The sequence below is a fragment of the Natrix helvetica genome (assembly GCF_964273705.1).
Source record: "Natrix helvetica genome assembly, chromosome: 3".
NCBI lineage: Eukaryota > Metazoa > Chordata > Lepidosauria > Squamata > Natricidae > Natrix > Natrix helvetica.
In genome coordinates this window covers 108,948,871-108,960,814 of record NC_138549.1, presented here as the reverse complement: position 1 = coordinate 108,960,814, position 11,944 = coordinate 108,948,871, and the positions used below count along the sequence as shown (strand labels likewise).

Here is an 11,944-nt window from a genome sequence, read left to right as displayed (position 1 = left end):
TTGCTTTCAAAGTTCTGTAATTGATTTATAGCATATGACATGGATTTGTTTTCAAGTGAATTGTAATTTTAAAAATCTTATTATAAAAATAATATTAGTAAACAGCTAGACAAAAGATGGTCTTTATAATGCCATAAGTCCAGATGTTCAGATGGAAATTTGACTGGATTGTATCAGTGAAAATGCTATCCCAGGCTGATGATTATTTATTTTATTTCCTGAGGTAATTTCCTGGAATTGGAACAATTGTACAAAACAAAGGAGGGTTGAAATAAAATAGATTTATCACTGTGAATTTGTTATTTTTATAATAATTAAAAGATGCTTATTGAATGTGTGTGACAAAAGGGATGTAATTTGAGTGTCCAAAGAATGTTCTGGTCCAGTTTCAATCTCGGTTGCGTAAGAATGATAATGGATACAGTTGGAGAGGAGGCAGGTAGGTTTATTTGAAAGCATAGAAACAGAACTTGAAGCTACAAAATAGAGTACAAAAGATCAGGTACTTTTATAGGGAACATGGTCTTCATGAGAGGATGTAGGGTATGAATAAATATGTGCCTCTGGTGATGTTTAACTTGGTGCACATGCAACTCTGGGGGGGATATTTTAAATAACTATGTAAAATATTTTCCATTTGTTATTATTTGTGCATATTAATTAGTTTAGTCTGGTCATTAATTACTAAAGGAGGTGTTGATAGGTGATCTTTATAGCACAGTTTTCAAGTTTGGGTTACTGGTGGGCTGCGTTAATGATTAAAAGGAGTGTTGGAGACAGTACAGGAATAAAAGTAATTTTGAATTAAAATTCTTTTTACAATTATTAAAATTCTTCCCAAATGAGAAAGTGCCTCAAACATGACCTTCCCTAGTATTCATTACAAAAAGGAAGGGAAGGGGGAAATATATTCACAGATTAGCAAGATTCTTATTTGTGTGTAGTTTATATAGTTTGTGTGTCTTTGGTTTCCAAGTTTGGTCTAAGTACAAGTTTGACCTGGCAGTTGTTTGCTGTCAGTATTACCTGGGAAGAGGAAAAAAAGGCCCACCTTCTTTGAATAACAGAATAACAGAGTTGGAAGGAACCTTGGAGATCATCTAGTAGTCCAACCCCTTGCTCAAGTAGGAAACCCTATACCCGTAATGGCAAATCTATGGCACGCATGCCACAGGTGGCACACAGAGCCATATTTGCCGGCACGGCAGCCCTCAGCTCCGTCACACATGTGCGCGCCAGCTAGCTGATTTTCGGCCTTCCGGAGGGCTAGTGGGAGGCCGTTTTCACCCTCCTCAAGCTTCTGGTTGGGGTGTTGGGCCATTTTTCTCCCTCCCCAGGCTTCAGGAAAGCCTACGGAGCCTGGGGAGGACAGAAATCAGGCCCAATGGGGACGAACTTCCGGAGGCTTTCCTGAAGCTTGGGGAGGGAGAAAAACGGCCTTCCCTGGCTCCTCAGAGGCCCTCCAGAAGGCAGAAGCGGATTGTTTCTGAAATTCCAGTTGGCCTGTTGGACATGTTTTTCACCCTCCCGAGGTTCTGGAGGCTTTCCTGAAGCCTGGGGAGGGTGAAAATGGCCTCCCCCGGTCTCCTGGAGGTCCTCTGGAAGGTGGAAACAGATCATTTTTGAACTTACGGTTCGCCCGTTGGGCCTGTTTCTGCCTTCTGGAGGGCCTCTGGGGGGTGGGGGAGGCCGTTTTTCGCCTTCCCCAGGCTTCAAGAAAGCTTCCAGAGCCTGGGGAGGGTGAAAATTCCTCCGTCATTGGGTGTGTGTGTGTCGTGTGCACATGTGCAGGTGGATGGGGCATGTGTGTGTGGTAGCGTGTGCTTACAGTTTTGGCATGCCTTTAGAAAAAGGTTAGCCATCACTGCCCTATATCATCTCAGACAAATGATTATGCAATCTCTTCTTAAAAACTGGAGCACCCACAACGTCTGGAGACAAGTCGTTCCATTGATTAATTGTTCTAACTGTCCGGAAATTTCTCTTTAGTTCTAGGCTGGTTCTGAGATGACGATCATTTCTAGAATTCCTCAAACCGCCTACAGCTGCCTGTTCTTAAGTTTCATAAAAGCTTAAGAACTGGTGCTGGAGTTACTTTGATTTCCCTTTCCAATTGTGATCCCCCCCCCCCTTGCAGTACATATTTTTTCAGTGTTTAAGCAGCCTTTTGTGTAGGAGATAGGGGAGAAATGCTAAGTAACTACCACTTGTAAAATTAAGAGGAACCTGATTCCCCAGGCAATTTTGCTTGTCTTTTTGCATTTCCTGGAAAGCTGACCTGCACAGGTCAGGCAGGGCCTCGTAAGTCATAACCTGTTATTATCATGTACTGCTGGGCTGGTTTTATCAGTTTATGTTTATTTTTTTTGACCTTGGACACTACAATACAATGTGGATTTTGGTGAGATAACAGATAAATGCATGTTTCGAATTATCAGAGAAGGAAATTCATGGCGGATTCCAGAGAAAGATAATCCCGGCTGTGAAAGAAACAAGTTTACGGTTTCCCTGAACAGTATGATAGAGCACAACTGAAACTCCGCCCATTGCCTATTTGGTGCCCTTGTTATGAGTGGTCAGGTACCACAATTCTACTTAAGTGAACCTTAAACTTTTTTTTTGATGGATAAGAACTTTAGTATTTTAGGGGTTGTTACTGTGAAATCTGATGCACAGTTGCTGGAGGGAGGAAGGTCTTTCAGGAGGAGCTAAGAGGTAAATTAGTCTGAATCCTTGGTATCCAGGAAGACTTCCAGAGTAGACCCTCCCTAACAGTTCCCTGGGTATATCTAACGGTTATGGAAGTTGTGCTTTAATTTAGCAAGTTTCTTTCTTTGGATGAACAACAATAAAGAGACTACTCTTTATTACATCATCGTGTTGTCCTTACATCTGACATTAAACAGTCTCTTCCTATACCAAGGATATTAGGATTATTCCAGCAACTTTACACCAGATTTCACTGCAGTTGTGATGGTCCAGAAACAACATCTCAATTTTAGCTCTTAAATCACCAGGACCTTCTTTGGCAACTCTGACCACTCCAAATAAATCTTCGGAGCATTCAAAACAGGTGATTTCAAACATCAAGCAAGAGGGATGTCAGATAACGTGTAAGTGCAATTTCTTGTTTATAACATTAACTAGATTATATAGTGGGTTAGTCAGGAAATTACAGTTAAACAAACAATGGTTTAGCATAACATGAAAATCAGATGTCTGCAGATATAAAATTGTACACTATTCTTGATAGTTTGCTATGAATATTTAAAGAACCAATGAGCTGGATATAGTACATATTAAAAGATGGATGTTATAGTGATTGTGGTGTTTTTTAAATTATTATTTATATATATTGTATATTAAATTGATATTTAAGCATATTGCTTGTGTAATGTGTTTTTGTTCTTACATAGTTATACTAAAGAGGAATAGATTCGTAATAACAATACCAATAGCGCTTAGACTTATATACCACTCCATAATGTTATATAGCACTCTCTGAGCAATTTACAAAGTCAACATATTGCCCCCAACAATCTGGATCCTCATTTTCTTGATCTTGGAAGGATGGAAAGTTGAGTCAACCTTGAGCCTGTCAGGATCGAACTCCTGGCTATGGGCAGATTTAGCTTGCAATACTTCATTCTAACCACTGCGCCACTATGCATAATCCTACACATGTTGTTGAACAGTTTTATTGATAATTATGATAGCTTTTGTAATATTAGGATAGTTGATAAATCTATAAATTAAAGTAAATTAATTAAATATATTAAATATAGTTTTAGAAATCTTTAAACCTGGAATCCTGGTTCCTGAATCCTATTTACCTGAAGATCTGTTCATTTTACTTGCTCTACTGTTTAATATATTTTGCATCTTGCTGTCTTAAGTAAGTTTGAATAACAAAATGATGATATGGTATCACTGTTTAAACCTTCTCCTATCTTAGCAGGCTTTCTCTGTACAAAGAAGGTGCCAATAAAATTGAACCAGAGACAGATCTGACTCGTTGGCGACTGAGCACAGTAGAAGGACGACAGAAGTGGTATTATGTGCCTGAAAATGAGGAATGTGCCAGGGAACAGAATGCACTTGAAGCATATACTTTAGGGCTAAACACAGTAAGTGGTCAATGATCATTACAAGTGCAGAAATAATGTCCATAGTGGCAGAGAAAAGCATGAATGCTACCAATGCAGGGCAGCCCTGCTGCAATTTAGCAAATACTGATTGTCTTTTTTCTGCTTGTGGTTTTCTTTCTGACATGTTTAGGGTTTCTTACAGTGAGAAAGGGGCCTTGTGTATCTACCACCCCAATATCTGTACCTTCTTGTATATTAACTAGAATTATTACTGGTGCAACACTCCTGATAGCCCTAGTCCCTTCTGTGACTCATGAGCAATGCATGCCTTGAATCATTTTGATGTGCATAAAATATGTCATGCAAACAATTCATCGATGTAATCTGCTGACAGAAGATTAGTAACTAGTAACTGTAACTGAATTTCTAAACAATTGTATGATTTATTAAATTCACAACTCAGATCCATAAACCACACTGAGAATGTGATTCTTAGGGACATACTACATTATTATTACTACTAGTAGTATTTTTATGTTGCCTTTTCATATCTATAAAAAATCATTATCTATCTATCTATCTATCTATCTATCTATCTATCTATCTATCTATCTATCTATCTATCTATCTATCTGTAGTCCTTGACTTACGACCACAATTGAGCCCAAAATTTCTTAAAATTTGTTAAAACGAGACTTTTCTTGAGTTTTCTCCATTTTATGATCTTTCTTGCCACAGTTGTTAAGTGAATCACCACAGTTGATAAATTAGTAACACTGTTGTTATGTGGATTCCTCATTGATTTTGCTTGTCAAAACATTGAAAAAGGTAATCACATGAACTCAGGACACAGCAACAGACATAAGTATGAGTCAGTTGCCAAGCATCTGAATGTTGATCACACGCTCATGGGGATGTTACAAAGGTCATAAGTGTGAAAAACTGTTATGTCACTTTTTTCAGATGGAACTGAATAAATACTTACAATACAATAGCAGAGTTGGAAGGAGACCTTGGAGGTCTTCTAATCCAACCCCCTGCCTAGGCAGGAAACCCTATACCATTTCATCTATCATTTATGGATATAGATAATGCTAAAAGAGTGTTTATATCTGAATTTTAAACTGAAAAATGGGTAAAAAGCCTTTGCTCCAATGTTTTAAAAAAGGAATGTAGCCAGAATGGAAAGGGTTCCTTTTCAATTCCTCATTACCAAGATTCCAGACCTAATGGTCTTCTCTGTTAACAGATAAAATGTCCCCAAAAGAAACAGAGTGAATATATTGAAAAATGTAACCTGACAGGAATGTATTTATCTTATCGCCATTATTTATTTTACAGAGTAAATTTTTTCCAGAGTTACCCAAAGCCAGCACAGCTCAGGAAGCAGTGCTGAAAGCAATTAAGTTTTTTTCGGGTGTACAAGCTGAAGATGGCCATTGGCCTGCTGAATGTTCTGGGGTACTCACCCTTGCTCCAGGTATAAATTCACTCTGTGTAAATCAACCAGTTAAAATTATGTCTGTACTGTGAATTAAGTTCTCTTCTCACCTATGGAATAAGCAGACAGAACTGGGAAAATTTGGGGGAGGGGGGAATTCCTCAGCTACATATGGCCAAGTAGACCACAGCTCCTTCTAGCTCAGTGTTGTCTCTCCCAATTTGGTACTCTCTAGATGTGTTGGAATTGATCCCCATAATTCCCACCCAGCATAACCGTTATTTTCTGTCAATGCACAGAGTTACAGTCCCCACCAGGTTGAGAAAGGCTGCCATGTGATTTTTAGCCTTCCTAGCCTTCCTCATTTTACTCATTCTGGAAGTTCCAAAGTTTGAACTGGGATCTTGAATTTGGATTCTTTCGTATATAGAGGGAAGAGGGAAAGGATACTCCAGAACAATGGATTGTGAATGATTTCTGAGAAGCAGAAACTATTCTTCCTTCCAGTCTCTGGCATGTTGCCAGACATTTAAGGAAGAATTGGATAGGCAGTCTGCTTTTTGCCTCCTGAAATAATTACATTTATCTGCAGGCTTTTGTGTATTTATTTAAAAGTAATAGATTCCAGGAATATTGGAGAAATTACTGTTGAGAAAGTGCAGTGATTCTCTGTTTGTTCTTGACGAATAAAATCTTGCTATATTGATCCTTTTTTAAAATGGTCTTTTAAAAAGGGAAATAAAAACACAAATTTACCCTTAGATTATCAGACAAGGTGACTTTTAGTGCTCAATTTTTTTTTAAAAAAAATCCAAACTTAGGGGTTATTCATGGTCTTTTTCATCAAACAGGTCTTTTGATTGCCTGCTATGTTGCTAAGGTTTCCCTCCCAGAAGAGGTAAAGAAAGAAATACACCGATATATACGTTCAAGACAGCTTCCAGAAGGCGGTTGGGGTCTGTGAGTGAAGTGAAAATATTGTTGCTTTTTGGGGAGGGGTTGTGTGTGTGTGTGTGTTATTTTTGATAAATTCCAAATAATTGGAGAAGGTTAGCTGACAACTTTCTATACCCCCTTCTGCTCCCTTCCGTATACTTCAGCGCCTACAGTAAAATGCAAAGTACTTACTTTCTTACATCCCCATCTATGATTTCCCATGTTAGTTCTTGAATTATTTCATTTTATTTTGTTTTAAATTCCAGATCGTTAATGATAGAAGATTAAAATACAACGTTTGCTGTGGAATAATAGCCTGCAAATTTCCATACTCCTTTCTGCTTGTTTACTTACATACTTATTATATCAGCACCTACACTTTTCCATGTTAGTTCTTTGTTTTTCTTATAGGTTGCTCCAATGGTGATCTACTCTAAAAGGCTTTAAGACTTTACCAAATAGATTAGCATTTTTTTCAAATTTCCAAACTGTGTTATTTTCAAAAAATTAAATATTTATTGGCTACTTAGATGTTCTGAGTGAGACCTTGTAGTTTTCACACTAGAGATTTACATCCTAAAGCTTTATTTTACACTGTCAAAGTTTTAAAAGCATCTTAAATTCTAAATTTTTCTTTCCAATTCCATGTACATTCTAGCAAGAATGTTGAAGCTTATTAATCAAATAATACTAGTAGGTACTCTCAGAATGATAGAAAGTACCCAAGGAAGAGAATTGTAAATTTGCCTGTGGATAGGGGACTTAGAGATCCAAGAAATGTGTCTTTTTAAACTTCTTTTTCTAAATCTCTGTATGGTAGCCACCTCAGGGAGCAACAACCAACCATTTTTGGCACAGCCCTCAACTATATAGCTATGCGAATCCTTGGATATGGACCAGATCATCCAGATATAGTGAGGGCTCGAATCTCTCTCCATAAAAAAGGTGAGAATCAAGTCAGAAATATCCAGGCATATATTGAACCATGAAAATGATCTCTCCCCATATGTGGTCAAAGGCCTCCCATCCATGTGACTTTTATGCATTTGAATATGTAAGAGCTTTTACTTTTTATTATAATGGCACCTTTAAACATGGTTGTTATTCTTATATTCTAGCTGAAGCCTGAGATATTTGCTTCCCTTTTATCTCTATTAAGGGCAGAAGGGTTTTGAAAATGTGTTAATTATTGGGTATAGATGCCTTTTGCTTCAGGCCAACCAAGCCAAGGAGTTCAGCAACTTTTCTAAAGGCAATTTTGGTGAGTGTAGAGAGATGGCCAGCTAAGTGTTAAACCTGCTGATCATTCTAAACTTTTAATCCTTTTCTTATAGCATACAGGGCAACAGTCTTGAACTCTCTAACTTTATATAAGGGATGCATTGTCTTTAAACATGCAGAATCTAATTTAATCCAATCATCAAAATCTAAATAAATGTTTATTAAGCCTGAAATAGTGAGAAGGTAATCAGCTGCACCATTATCAAAGCAAATCAAGTAATATATCAGCAAGTTATGTAGATCTATAGATTTGTGAAGCTTTGTGGTTCTTGTGCTTAGAGTGGGTGCTGCTTCCCTCTCATCCCCACTGACAATTCTTTTTCCAGGTGGTGCTCTTGGTGCCCCACATTTGGGGAAAGTCTGGCTGGCTATTATGAATGTGTACAGCTGGGAGGGAATGAATGCCCCGTTTCCTGAGTTGTGGTATGCACTTTAAAGTTGTGTTGCATTTTGTTTTGCTTTCAAGGAGACGTTGAATAAAATTAGCCAACACAGTATTATACTGTCTAATCAGTAAAACCCTGAAGATTTCTACACAGCTGTAATCTTTCCCAAATTGCAAATGCAGATATCTAAATTACATTTGCAGCAATATTGGCTTCTAACCCAGTTTTGATTCTCCCGGGATATGTTTACAAATTTGTCAATTTATAAAAATTAACTCTATGTAGGTGCCTCTTTGAGGGAACTATGCAGTTTAGAAATATGAAATACAAATAAATGAATAGATTCAGGATTCATACTGCTGTAGACTAGAAATTCAGAAGAACCTAGCAAGGGAGGGGCATACAGTGTCAGGAAATATGAATGCTAGCCGATAAGACTGAGAAGTCATAAGTAAAATGCCCAATTTTGGACTATTTTGAACAAAATATTATAAACTAACAAATGAGTAATTTGGGGAGTTATCCAGAACTGAAGTCAACTGGGCCTTGGATGGAAATGGGATTTGATTTTAACAACATGAATATTAAATCTTCTTCGAATGCAAATTGTACTGCGTTATACATATGAATATTTCACAATATCTTCCATTTGTACGGTGGATATGCTGTGATGGTCTTGCTGTAAGAGACTGATATTTATTAGACTACTTTTGTTATTTGTCATCTCAGCCACTTGCAATACTTAGCCAACTTTAGTTTCTATCAGAAGCTAAACAAGATTTTGCCTGAATAGTTTAGGGATACATGATTGTCTAAGAATTCTAGACTTCTGCCAAGAAAACTACATGGATCAAGGTCTCAATTCAACACAGGCCTAAAACTACTGATTCCATCTTCAGCAAAGATGAAGGCCTGAAAAGGCCTTAATATCCGTAGATGAATGAAGTCCAACCTTCACATTACTCTTAGAGCAGGGGTGTCCAAACTTGAGAACTTTAAGACGTGGACTTCAACTCCCAGAATTCCCCAGCCAGCTGGCTGGGGAATTCTGGGAATTGAAGTCCACAAGTCTTAAAGTTCTCAAGTTTGGACACCCCTGTCTTAGAGGCTCTGCTCTCTTTTAATGTTTTTTCAAAATTGTTGGAACTCCTTTGTGGAGATCTAGAATTACAACAGGGAGAAGTCAAATGTTCTGAGATATGTTTGCAATCCAGGCAACAGTTTTACCTACTATATTTAAGATTCCCTTCTATCTCTTTATGATCCTGTTGCTTCCCTCATTCTGAGGCAGGCTGTTACCTACCTGGGTGCCAGGCCATCCCTCCACTTACTGGTGCCATGCCCGGCATATTTTGCTTGCAACGACCTACTGCCAACTCAACCGCATAAGTGCAGAAGAAGATGAACTGATCCGGAGTCTTAGGCAGGTAAAAGAACAATATTCATTATGGATTATTTCTGTTTGTTTCTTTTCCCGGCATTTGCTATTCCAAGAAAGCTGTTTCCAAGGTAAATTCATAGCCAATGAATCCTTGTGATTTCTTACCAAATTCCTATGAGAAAAAAAAATCTCTTGAACTAAAATTAATCCTTCGAACCAATAACCCTTCAATCAGCCGGGGGAACTAACGGATGTTGCCTCCATCCAGGCCCAATAAATGTGGCACTCACTTTCTGGTTACAAAATTTTTTACTTTATTACTTGCATACAGCCATAATTAAATAATTGTTGGACTTCATCTCTTGCAATGAAGCAATAACCATTCAGATTTACAAACAGGTTATAGAGGTATGAAAATAGCTTTATGCAATGTACAATATTACAGAACTGAATTCACTGGGCTGGAATGTCAGTTGCTGGAAGCTTGCTCAGTAAATTAAATGCATATTATAATTGGTGTAAGCCTATAAAAAGAGGGACACAAATGTCCACAACTTTAGGCTTCTCTTTGCCTCTTGCACTGACACTGTGCTGCAACGAGGCTGTGCTGACCTCTGTTTTTAAGACAGCTCAAGATCACTGGCAAGCAAGAGAGAAAAGGGAATTATTGCCTCCTACGAATTCATACACCTATGAACTTTCCTATTGTACCCTGTTGACCACCTTGTGCCATCAAATTCTGCACTAGGTGGACTGATCAGGCATGGCTCTTCTTATATTCTTAATCACAAAATATCAATAGCTCTCTATTGTGGTTTGGTATTTAATATCCGTTTCTGCAGATGGAAACTTTCTAAATTTCTCTGTGAATACTTAGATTTGGCTAAAACTAAACTTAAACCTAAACCTTAAAAAAATATCTCAGTGATTAGTGCTACTGTTGTGGGGATTGCCAGATTATTTTATAATTATCTTGGATAAGTAATGCAAAACAATTGTGATTCAGTAAAGATTCCTAAGCAAGCCACACAATTTAACACTGAAAATAACATCTTTCTACACACACACACACAAACTTTTTTTTATAATTTTGAAAGCATATCTATGACATTGGATAAGGTTTCTGTGAGCTCAGGACAAAAAGAGAATTAGTTCATCTCCTGTTTGAGCTTTATGGCATTTTAAAATTGGAGTTTTCACAAATCATAATCCACTTCATGCAGGAAAACATAATCTGGTTAATCCTATCATTTCCAGTTTATTGTTGTACTATTATTTCCTTTTGTGGTGGAAATGCTTGATTCTTTCCTCCATGGACCACCATGTGGAAGAAAGAACAGATTATTAATATAAATGTTGTCTAGGTCTTAACAAAAGCTGTTGTAGTTTTGATATTGTAGTTCTATTAATTGGATCCTCAGTGGATTTGATATGTGAAAACAAAAATATCCAAATGCATCCGAATCTCATGATTTTTTAGGAATAGGATAGAATAGAGTAGGGCAGAATAGAATACTTTATTTGGCCAAGTGTGATTAGACACACAAGGAATTTGTCTTCAATATGTAAGCTCTCAGTGTACATGTAGAACAACAGAGTAATAATTACAGGATACATTAATACATTACATTAATAATTACAGGATACATACTGTAATACATTTAACTGAATTACAATATCAGCCCCTGTTTTTTCTGTAATTTTTTTCTGGCTAGAGAAGCAAAGAGAATTGGTAGGAGAAAGCCTGAGATTGTTTCAATCACACTTAACCATTTTTGAAGGATTAGCATTGTGTGTGTATAAATATATGTAAAACACATGTTAAAGATCTTTTAGCAAGTGGACCAGTCTTGTGTCCTATTTACTAAAGAACGCATGTCTTTCTATTCTTTTACTTTAGGAACTTTACGTGGAGGATTACTCGAGCATTGATTGGCCAGCCCAAAAGAAATATATTTATGAGGCTGATTTACAGGCACCACATACATTGGTCCTGGATGTGTTTTTTGGTAAGTGGCACTGAGAACAGTACAACTTCTAAGGCCTTGCGTTTCCAGTTGAAACTTCCTCGATTCATCGGTCCCAGAAACAGACCAGCTGCCTTTTGGATTCTTAGTGCTCTTTTTAAATGCCCCAGATGGTGAATTGAAAAAACTTGATGGCACAAGTCAGTCAATCAAACCTTGCCTGAACCGATACCACGAACTCAGACTGAAGATAGAATTGTAAACCTAATGGCTCTGCTTCTAGAATGTTTGTTTGCTCCTTTTTGCAGCCCTCTTCAATTTGTACGACAGATACCACCTTACAAGTCTCAGAAAGAAAGCCACCACTGAGCTCTATGAACAAATCAAGGCGGATGATATATTCTCAAACTCTACTAATTCTAGCCCGGTAGGTCTTTCGAAAGTACCACACAGAAATGACTGTT

General features: G+C 37.6%; 1 protein-coding gene across 2 annotated transcripts in view; it reads left to right on the top strand.

The window, feature by feature from the left end:
* Positions 1–3,024: 3,024 nt before the first annotated feature.
* Positions 3,025–11,944, top strand: part of LOC309390286 (lanosterol synthase-like) — a 32,038-nt gene continuing 23,118 nt past the window's right edge. Inside the window, exons 1-9 of one of the 2 annotated variants that reach the window (XM_081949466.1) lie at positions 3,025–3,113; positions 3,959–4,127; positions 5,430–5,568; positions 6,381–6,489; positions 7,286–7,410; positions 8,073–8,169; positions 9,424–9,559; positions 11,414–11,522; positions 11,789–11,907. In XM_081949466.1, coding sequence (XP_081805592.1) covers positions 3,100–3,113; positions 3,959–4,127; positions 5,430–5,568; positions 6,381–6,489; positions 7,286–7,410; positions 8,073–8,169; positions 9,424–9,559; positions 11,414–11,522; positions 11,789–11,907 — 1,017 coding nt within the window. In that variant the 5' untranslated portion in view covers positions 3,025–3,099. Of the gene's footprint in view, positions 3,114–3,955; positions 4,128–5,429; positions 5,569–6,380; positions 6,490–7,285; positions 7,411–8,072; positions 8,170–9,423; positions 9,560–11,413; positions 11,523–11,788; positions 11,908–11,944 lie in introns of both variants that reach the window. The other variant, XM_081949465.1, reaches the window with a different exon arrangement.